Source organism: Notolepis coatsorum (genome assembly GCF_963971535.1).
Source record: "Notolepis coatsorum genome assembly, chromosome: 10".
Taxonomy (NCBI): Eukaryota; Metazoa; Chordata; class Actinopteri; order Aulopiformes; family Paralepididae; genus Notolepis; species Notolepis coatsorum.
In genome coordinates, this window is record NC_140174.1 from 108,134,251 (window position 1) to 108,145,747 (window position 11,497).

The 11,497-nt window shown below is 41.0% G+C and overlaps 1 protein-coding gene across 1 annotated transcript; it reads right to left on the minus strand.

Moving 5' to 3' along the window:
* Positions 1–3,955: 3,955 nt before the first annotated feature.
* Positions 3,956–8,943, minus strand: prdm8b (PR domain containing 8b; the record flags this gene model as incomplete). The annotated part of the gene is made up of 3 exons (XM_084323628.1): positions 3,956–5,232; positions 7,054–7,285; positions 8,725–8,943. 3 exons carry the CDS (start codon positions 8,941–8,943, stop codon positions 3,956–3,958), a joined length of 1,728 nt encoding a protein of 575 aa, XP_084179754.1.
* Positions 8,944–11,497: the final 2,554 nt, after the last annotated feature.

The window sequence follows — 11,497 nt, forward strand, 5'->3', positions numbered from 1 at the left end:
TGTGTTTGTAGTGAATGTATTGTACTGTCTGTAAATATGTTATGTTTGTAGTGAATGTATTGTACTGTATGTAAATATGTTATGTTTGTAGTGAATGTATGTAAATAGGTTCATATGCAGGTAGGTGGTGGTTGTGATTAGGCCTGACTATAGCCTATGTCTATACTACATGTGAACACAATAAATAACAATGATGATCATAATAATAATGATATACTGTATAGTATAATAGATTATACATTATAGTATATATTATGAACTGTCTGTCACATATAATCCCAGGAGCCTCATGTCAGCAGGTGAATTTGATAGGAATTAATTTCCCCAATTTTTCAGAATCTATTTTTATATTATTATAATCTGTATTAGCCTCCATTCTGCTGTTACAGTAAGACCAAAGTAATGAGAAGGAAGAATACAGAGAAGAGTATGAGCTGTTTAACTGTTAGACAATATATCAATTAGAGCTGGGCCGTTAACGGCGTTAACGTGCTGCGTTAACGCGAGACTAGTATCGCGCGATAATATAATTGACGCCGGTAATCTTTTTCTCAACGTTCCGTCTGTATTGTCCTTAAATACTTGCCGTAGTTCCCAGCTGTGGTACCCGGAAGTGATTGCACAAGTATGTACCGGAGCTGTAGTCAGAATAATGTGTCTACAACTAAAGTAGTGGTCCGGTAATCATTGTTATACAGGTGAGGTTAAGAAGTCCTCAGGATATAACACAATTCGGCGATGAGGACGTCTGAATCTGCGCAATGCAAGAAAGAAGAAGTCCGTCGCGAGCTTTGTTTACATTATTAACGTTAGCTTAGCGAGTTAGCATGTTAGCTCACGTTGCTCGGGGCGGCACTTGGAAACATCTACAAGAGGAGGAAATCCACTTTACACACTAAAGGAAGGATTGACTGGACTATCGTGAGTGTTTACAACAGAAATGGCTTGGGTTATTGGAAATATTGGACCGTTTGATGACAATGCAATATGAAATGAAAATGGGGGACCCTGATGTAAACAAGACAAACATCTTTCTCTGGTCTGCATCCCCTTAACAATTGTGTGTATTGAGCCGTACTGTATTGTACCCATTCTGCAATCTGTTAAATAAAGTTTTCATTCATTCATTCATGGAACTGTTACACTGAGCTTGCACTGAATTTGTTGAGAAACCTGCTTCTGCAGCAGTCTGTGTGTGAGCAACCAGTCAGCAGCATTGTGAATTTAGAGATTCACTAAAAGACACATTGAGAGACAGGTTTGTGTGTGGATTAAGAAATGAAGGTTCACAGAAGAAACTACTGACGGAGAGTGATTTGACACTGGAGAGAGCTGTCAATATCAGTGTAACAATGTTAATGGCATCAAAGGAAGGGCACAGAAAATTACGATAAATCTGGTTTCAAAAGAAACACTGGAAATTACAAAAAGAAGAGACATGTTCATGCTGTTGAACAAGGAGATGGAACAGCTAGTGACTCCTCAGATGAAGAGGAGAGGATAAATCTCCTCCTCTGGTCATTATTTGGGTAGAACACACATTTTGAATGCCTTCGACAGATTTTTTTTTTTTTTTTAGCCATTTTAATCTAGATTAATCTGATTAATTCCAGGATTGCAGGTAGATTAATCTAGATTAAAAAATGTAATCTATGCCCAGCTCTAATATCAATATATCAGAGTATGAGCTGTTTAACTGTGAGACAATATATAAATATATCAATATATAAGAGTATGAGCTGTTTAGACAATAATATATCAATCAGAGTATGAGCTGTTTAACTGTGAGACAATATATCAATATATCAGAGTATGAGCTGTTTAACTGTGAGACAATATATCAATATATCAGAGTATGAGCTGTTTAACTGTTAGACAATATATCAATATATCAATATATCAGAGTATGAGCTGTTTAGACAATAATATATCAATCAGAGTATGAGCTGTTTAACTGTGAGACAATATATCAATATATCAGAGTATGAGCTGTTTAACTGTGAGACAATATATCAATATATCAGAGTATGAGCTGTTTAACTGTTAGACAATATATCAATATATCAATATATCAGAGTATGAGCTGTTTAACTGTTAGCCATATAAATATATCAATATATCAGAGTATGAGCTGTTTAACTGTTAGACAATATATCAATATATCAGAGTATGGGCTGTTTAACTGTTAGACAATATAACAATATATCTGTATCAATATATCAGTGTATCAGTGTATCAATATATCAGTATATCAATGTATCAGTGTGTCAGTGTATCAATATATCAGTGTATCAGTGTATCCGTGTATCAGTGTATCAATGTGTTACTATGGTTACTGCCTATAGAATTACAGTATATATTATTCAGATTCAAATAGACAAAATCCAGGTGGACCACGGTTGAAAATAAAGCTATTTTATTGTCAATGCATTCAACATGATTAGATAATCAAGTAGTAAATTTCAGCAAAAAGAAGAAACACTGAAACTATTCCCACTGACACAAAATATTACACTTTGTATTTCAAATAAAAAAAGTATTTACAATGTAATATAGACTGCATCTTAAATCAATATTATTTAACATTACATGCACTCTGAAATATAGTCTGACATAATATTCCCAATTTGTGTCAATATTCATCGTAGACATGTAAAAACGTGTTGCATTGTAAACCATGAATTGTAACTAAATTTTTTTTTAATCTCTTCTCTATATTTGTATTTATGATATAAAATACAACTTACTGTACATTTACACAGATCTATATCTTCTCTTATTTTCACATTTTAATAAGTGCGTCATAAATAGATACATTTGTCAAGTCAAAATGCATTTGCATTCACCCAAAACGTGAAATTTTTTAATAGGAACAAAAAAAAGTAACGGAGCGTAAGATACAAGAGCCTCGTCTATAATGATGAAAGTGAAAAGAAGTGCACAGGATTTTTTAAACATTTTTTAAAGTGTTTTTTTGTTTTAAAGTGGTCTGTCTCCAGCTGGAGTGGATCAATCCGTGGCAGCCCCCCCCCCCCTCTGTCTCAGGAGGTCATGTGACATGACAGGTGAGTTCCCCCCCCCCCTCTATCTCAGGAGGTCATGTGACGTGACAGGTGAGTTCCCCCAACTCTATCTCAGGAGGTCATGTGACGTGACAGGTGAGTCCCCCCCCCCCCCCTCTGTCTCAGGAGGTCATGTGACGTGACAGGTGAGTCCCCCCCCCCTCTATCTCAGGAGGTCATGTGACGTGACAGGTGAGTCCCCCAACTCTATCTCAGGAGGTCATGTGACGTGACAGGTGAGTCCCCCCCCCCTCTATCTCAGGAGGTCATGTGACGTGACAGGTGAGTCCCCCAACTCTATCTCAGGAGGTCATGTGACGTGACAGGTGAGTTCCCCCCCCACCCCTCTGTCTCAGGAGGTCATGTGACGTGACAGGTGAGTTCCCCCCCCACCCCTCTGTCTCAGGAGGTCATGTGACGTGACAGGTGAGTTCCCCCCCCACCCCTCTGTCTCAGGAGGTCATGTGACGTGACAGGTGAGTTCCCCCCCCCCCCCCCCCCCCACCCCTCTGTCTCAGGAGGTCATGTGACGTGACAGGTGAGTTCCCCCCCCCCCCCTCTCTGTCTCAGCAGGTCACATGACGCATCAGGTGACGTCGCTCCTCCCTCACTCCGTCTCAGACAGTCAGTGATGGGAGGTCATGTGACGCGTCAGGTGACGTCGCTCCTCCCTCTCTCTGTCTCAACAGACAGTCAGTTATGGGAGGTCATGTGACGCGTCAGGTGACGTCGCTCCTCCCTCTCTCTGTCTCAACAGACAGTCAGTTATGGGAAGTCATGTGACGCGTCAGGTGACGTCGCGCCTCCCCCTCTCTTGTCTCAGACAGTCAGTTATGGGAGGTCATGTGACGCGTCAGGTGACGTCGCGCCTCCCCCTCTCTTGTCTCAGACAGTCAGTTATGGGAGGTCATGTGACGCGACAGGTGATGCCGCTCCCGGAACGACTCGTTGCAGATCGGGCACTTGAGCTTCTCCTCGCGCCGCCTCTTCACCAACGGCTCCATGGCGAACTCCTTCTTGTGGTGCGAGCGCATGTGGTACACCAGGTCCGAGGTCATGCGGAAGGAGGCGTTGCACTTGGCGCACCAGTTCTGCGCCGGCAGGCAGAGCGAGGTGAACGAGGGCGGCAGGAGGGTGAGCGCCGACGGCATCTGAAGCTGGATGGGTCCCGAGCTCTTGGGCCAGAAGGTGGTGGCGTAGACGAACGGGCTCTGCTTGGTGGCCATGCCGCCCGGCACGGGGCAGTTGGCGCCCAGCTCGGCGCCCCGCAGCTTGGCGGCCAGGTGGTCGGCCTGGTACAGTCTGCTGGAGGAGATGGTGTCGCCCACCGCGGGGTGGCAGTCCAGCAGCTTGGGCGCCATCACCAGCGGCGAGATCTGGGAGAAAGAGGAGCGCGAGGGTTGGCTGAAGGCGCTCTTCCTCTCCCCGCCGCCCCCTGCGCCGTGGCCCACTGACGTGAAGGCACTGCCCATGTGAGAGGCCTGAGGAAGCTGGGTCTCCGACAGCACCTGCCGGATGTTGAGGTGCTTCTCCGAGGGGTTGCTGATAGGCCGACCCGCCTCCTTGTTCTCAGCGTTGGAGCTCTGCAGGGCCTTGCTGCCGCCGTGCTTGAGGCTCTGGGCGGTCTTCTTGACCTCGGTGAAGGCGCTGCGCTTGGCCTCTCCGGGCTCTGCGGAGCCGGGCGGAGAGAAAGCTCTCCGGTTCTCCTCCAGACCGTAAGCCCCTCTGTAGTTCTGAGCGGAGCTGGCCAGCTCGTCCTTGGACTTGGACTGCGGAAGGCCGGAGGAGGGTCGGCTGCAGTCCCTGTCCTCCATCTCCGAGAACTTCCTCTTCCCCGAGCTCTCGCTTCGGATCTCGGCCTCCTTGTCGCTGGGCGGGCTGGTCCGGTTGTTCTCCAGGTCTCTGGCCAGGTTGTGAAAGTCCGTGGAGGGTTTGGTGCTGCTGTCCTGGGAGCCGGGGAAGCCTTCAGAGCGACCCAGCTTGGGGCTGGCCCTGCTGGCCGGAGTGGTGTTGGAGACTCGCTCACTGCTGCCGTCCTTGTTGGCCTCTTCACCCGCCGCCGCCGTTATGCTCTGTAGCCTCTTGGTGCAGCGGAACCTCAGGTGGGCCAGGAAGGGGAAGTCGTACTGGAAGCGCTGGCTGCAGTCGGGACACGAGTAGGACGAGGAACCTGGAGGGAAATCAGAGAAACAAAAAGTCTTGATTATCTTGTTGGCATGAAATTCAGTGTTTATATTGTTAGTAATGTAACGATTACTGGCTTGTATTCAGATTAAATGTCATAATCCATGCAATAATAATATATTATTATTATTATTATTATATATATAAATAAAATGCAAATGTAGGCTTTGAGCCTGGTTATGTAGTGTTGCAGAAAAGGAAAACATGGTATAACATTATGTGTGGGTGTCAAGTGTCAAAACTACAACGACAGTAGGAACATATTTCTAGACACAATTGTCTGGCAAATAGTACAAAGATAGTAAACAGGAACTAGCCTATGTAATTAATTTGTAGATAGAAAAATATATATAATAGGGCGTGTGTGATTATTTATTTCGGTGAGATAAGGATACAATTGAACTATTATATTATATATTAGATTAGATTAGATTAGAGTAGATTAGATTAGATTATATTAGATTAGATTCTATTCGATTCAAATGTATTGTCATCATACATCACAAGAGTACAACGAAAAGAAGTTTGGCGTCCAACCAGAGTGCAAATGTATAGCAGTAAAGTGCAACAGTAATATACAATGTACATGTGATTAAACTGGATATGAAATATAAAAATGTGTACAACTGAGTAATAGTGCACTGCTAATCAGATGTATGTATTTCAATCAGAGCTGTATTATTAATATGTACAGTGATACAGTTATAAAGACACTATAAGTCATACTGTCAGCAGCGTAACTAGTAAGAGTAAAGGGATATGTACAGATAATCAGATATCTACAGATATGTAAGAAGGATTATATGCAGGTATGTACAGACAGATATGGATATATATATGTACGGTAAGAATAAATATATATATATATGGGTATATACAGCATTACAGTAGATATAAGTAGATATACAGAAGGATTATATGCAGGTGTATGCAGACAGATATATATACATTACATTTACATTACATTTACAGATATGGATATGCAGTAATAATAATAATAAATATATAAATGGTATATATACAGCTTACAGCAGTATTGTACATGCTATCATACAGAGTTATATGCAGGTGTATAAGTAAGTATAGAAGGATTATATGCAGGTATATTCAGACAGATATATGGATATATGCTGTAAATATAAATATATGAATGTGTATAGATATACATGCTATATACAGCATTATTGTACATGCTATCGTAAAGAGTTATATGGGTTATATGCAGGTGTATAAGTAGAAGGATTATATAGGTGTATTCAGACAGATATATATTTTAGGTAAATATATGTAGAGTTATATGTGTTATATGCAGGTGTATAAGTAAGTAGGAGGATTATATGCAGGTATATTCAGATACATTTACACTTACATTACATTTACAGATATGTATGCGGTAATATAAATATATAAACGTATAAATGGTATCAGTAGTGGGTTTCATGCAGGTGTGTCAGAGTAGTAATGTGTACACGCGAGGACTCACCCTTGCTCTTGGCCGGCGCTCTAATATAAATATATAAACGTATATAAACGGTATATACATCAGTATTGTGTACAATGTACATACAGGGTTTCGTGCAGGTGTGGTCACTAATTGAAAATGGGGGACCCTGATGTAAACAAGACGAAAGTCTTTCTCTGGTCTGCATCCCCTGGCCCAATTGTGTGTATTGAGCCGTACTGTATTGTACCCATTCTGCAATCTGTTGTTAATAAAGTTTTCATTCATGCATTTCATTCATTCATTCATTCATTCATTCATTCATTCATTCATTCATTCATTCGTTTGCACGCGCCGGGGACTCACCCTTGCTCTTGGCCGGCGCCCTGCCGGGGCTGAGCAGCAGCAGGTCGGTGAGGTCCTTGCAGTACCAGACGAGCAGCTCCTCGTCCTTCTCGATCCTCCGCAGCGAGCGGTAGAACAGCTGGCCGCTCTTCACGTAGGCCTCCAGGTTCTGCTCCTCGCGGTCCCGGGAGGACTGCACCAGCCGCAGCCACATCAGGCCCTCCGACGTGCTGTTGGTCGCGGAGGTGTCCACCTGCATGGCAGAGAGAGAGAGAGACGCGCGGCGGCACATCACAGTCATAAGTCCGGGCGAGAGCGCACGCCTAATACAATTATTATTATTCATTATAATAATAATAATTTGATTATGCATTTCTTCCTCCTATATGTCAAATATATAGGAATGTAAACAGCAGGAATATCACAGGGCTTAGATTATCGTCCAGATTCCAGAAAGGTTTATTATATAGAAGTCACTCACTCTGAATATATATAGTACTATTAGATATAGTCCATCCACACTTCAGAAAGGTTTATAATAATAATAATAATAATAATAATAATAATAATAATAATAATAATATATATTATAGAAGTCACTCACTCTGAATATAAGATTAGATATAGTCCCACACTTCAGAAAGGTTTGTTATAATATATTATAGAAGTCACTCACTCTGAATATATACGATTATAGATTATAGTCCACTTCAAAAAGGTTTATTAAAAAAATATATATATATATTATAGAAGTCACTCTGAATATATCAAATTAGATTATAGTCCACACTTCAGGAAGGTTTATTATAATATAGAAGTCACTATACAAGATTCGATTATAGTCCACACTTGGTTTATTATAATAATATAGAAGTCACTTACTCTGAATATACATTAGATATATAGTCCACACTTGGTTTATTATAATAATATAGAAGTCACTTACTCTGAATATACATTAGATATATAGTCCACACTTGGTTTATTATAATATTATAGAAGTCACTCACTCTGAATATACATTAGATATATAGTCCACACTTGGTTTATTATAATAATATAGAAGTCACTCACTCTGAATATACATTAGATATATAGTCCACACTTGGTTTATTATAATAATATAGAAGTCACTTACTCTGAATATACATTAGATATATAGTCCACACTTGGTTTATTATAATATTATAGAAGTCACTCACTCTGAATATACATTAGATATATAGTCCACACTTGGTTTATTATAATAATATAGAAGTGGCTCACTCTGAATATACAAGATTATAGATATATAGTCCACACTTGGTTTATTATAGAAGTGACTCACTCTGAATATACAAGATTATAGATATATAGTCCACACTTGGTTTATAATAATAATAATAATAATAATAATAATAATAATAATATAGAAGTCACTCACTCTGAATATACAAGATTATAGATTATAGTCCACACTTGGTTTATTATAATAATATAGAAGTGACACTCACTCTGAATATACAAGATTATAGATTATAGTCCACACTTGGTTTATTATAATAATATAGAAGTGACACTCACTCTGAATATACAAGATTATAGATATATAGTCCACACTTGGTTTATTATAATATATAGAAGTCACTCACTCTGAATATACAAGATTATAGATATATAGTCCACACTTGGTTTATTATAGAAGTGACTCACTCTGAATATATAAGGCGCGGTCCGCTTGTCTGTGGACTTCAGGGCGATGAAAGCGATGCTGTCGTACAGCGACGTGTGGCTCAGCACGCAGGGCCCGAACAGCGCGTTCTCCGGGATGTCGCACGTCGTGTAGACGCTGGTGAAGATGTCCGTTAAACACTGCTGCACCGCTTTGGCGTCCCCGTCCCACGCCAACTTCTGAGAGCTGGACTCGTCCATGACGTCTCACTCACTGCGGGGAGGGAGGAGGAGGAGAGAGGAGAGAGCCAGGCGGCAGGGTGAATATAAAGCGCGGCTCTTCTCTTCCTCACGGACGGTCTGGCTCGACCAGCTGTCACGGGGGCTCGACTCTCACTGGGGCCTTTTTTTTGGCCGCAGACTTTCTAATTAATTCAAAAAACGCCATGATAATAAGTTCCCTTTCAGCATGTTGATGGTATTATTTAAACTGTATATCCCAATTATATAGGATAATAGTCTAAACAGAATAACAGCCTATAAACAGCCTAATTAGCCCATATAGTATAAAGCAATACAATAAATATAGTAGCAACCTATAACGCCAGTAACCCCCAATAACAAAAATAATATAACTAATTATCGAGAACTTTAGGCTATTATTATTATTATTATTATTATTATTATTATTATTATTATTATTATTATTATTATTATTATTATTATTATTATTATTATTATTATTATTGTTGTTGATTATTATATTATTATTAGTATTCATTATTATTATTATGATTAGTAGTAGTAGTTTAAATGCCACTATATTTTAGGTCACCATGTTATTTGCTATTAGCTATGTCATGCAGTTGATAACTGTGACAATCTACAGTATAGTCTTTAATTCTTACACATTGGGCTATATATCAAATAAAAAATATATATAAAATAAAATCTTTGGGGGGGGGGGGGGTTCTTAACCCTTTCACTGCCGCGCTACCAAAACGGTTAACCCGTTCACCGCGACAATTCACAGAAGGTTAACCCTTTCACTGCCACACGACAGAAGGTTAACCCTTTACGACCGTCGGTTGTGTGATAGTAAAGGGTTAACCTTCTGTCGTGTGGCAGTGAAAGGGTTAATAGGCCACACTAGTTGTAGTTATTTGTATTTGACAGTATGTCTCCTCTCCTCCACACACCCATGCTGTTGACCTGGTGAGTTCCTGCTGTCAGAGTCCTGGCTCCCTGTCATCAGATAACCTCTCGCTCTGCTCTCATCCTATACAAGCGGAACGTATGTCGCCTTATTAGCATAATCCACCACTTCCCCTCTGAGACTGGAACCCTGTAATTAAGGCAGCAGAGGAGTTCATTATCTATTTTTTTTTCTTTCCCCCCTGATTCTGTTTACGTGGCGTGTGGATCACTCACTCACTCACACTCACTCAGAGACGGGCCTATAATGCGACACTTGTTTATTATAGGGCCGGCAAATAAGAAGAACAAGCCTCGATAGAACCCGTCCGGGTCATATTGGGCCCTGAACCAACACATGCATCTCAACAGTTAACAGATAACATATTCACTATGAATTGAAAATGGTGGACCCTGATGTAAACAAGACGAAAGTCTTTCTCTGGTCTGCATCCCCGGCTTAACAATTGTGTGTATTGAGCTGTACTGTATTGTACCCATCCTGCAATCTGTTAATAAAGTTTTCATTCATTCATTCATTCATTCATTCATTCATTCATTCAACAGTTAACAGATCCTATATAGATTGATATGCGAATTCAAACCCGCGCGTATGAGTATAAACATCGCCAAATTGTCCTGCATGCGTTATAATATCCGTTGTTAAATTGGCCCCTATATAGTTTCGTAATTTTGAATTATATATGAACCATTATTTTGAACAATTATATATAATCGAGTCTGAATGAGAGACCCGCGCGACGGGATAATAATGTAAATGTTATCATTTGCACTATATAGGCTGCCGTGGTGGTGGATGGATGATCAGTGATCATCACCGATCAACGGGGACACGGAGCGATGAAAGATATGAATTGCCTGTCAAACCAAATGTAACCAGATCTATAAAGATCTATAAAGTATAAAACTATAAAGTTACTGTCCTCCTGAGCGACGCGACGCGCGGCTCAACTGACCGCTTTCAGCAGAATAATAAACAATGATATAATAAAATATATATTCAAGTTCAACATGCGTCCAACAAACATTATCCTGACGCACACTATATCGCTTATTCTTTTGTGACAGAACATCTCTCTCTCTCTCTCTCCCTCTCTCTCTCTCTCTCTCTCTCTCTCTCTCTTCTCTCTCTCTCTCTCTCTTCTCTCTCTCTCTCTCTCTCTCTCTCTCTCTCTCTCTCTCCTCTCTCCTCTCTCTCCTCTCTCTCTCTCTCTCTCTCTCTCTCTCTCTCACAACAAGGGACAACAGCGACACAAAAGGTCCAATGAATATGCATCCGAGACGAGGCTGAATGAGACAGAAACGCGCGTCCATAAAATGGATGAGGAGGCGAACCCATTGAATCTTCTTCCCCTCGCGGGGTGTTGTATAGATGCCCTCCTCATCCCTCCTTCTCATCCCTCCTCCTCATCCCTCCTCATCATCCCTCCTCCCCGGAAGCTCCGCGGGTCTGAAAACTGTTCTAAATTATAGGCTATATGACTGAATTGGCTGTTTTGTCTTCTGAGCTGCAACATCTGCGCTCCTCTCTGTCCACTGCGCCCCGTTCCGCGTCTTCTGCAGGACGGCGACAAATATAGTGTCCGCGCAAAAAAAAAAT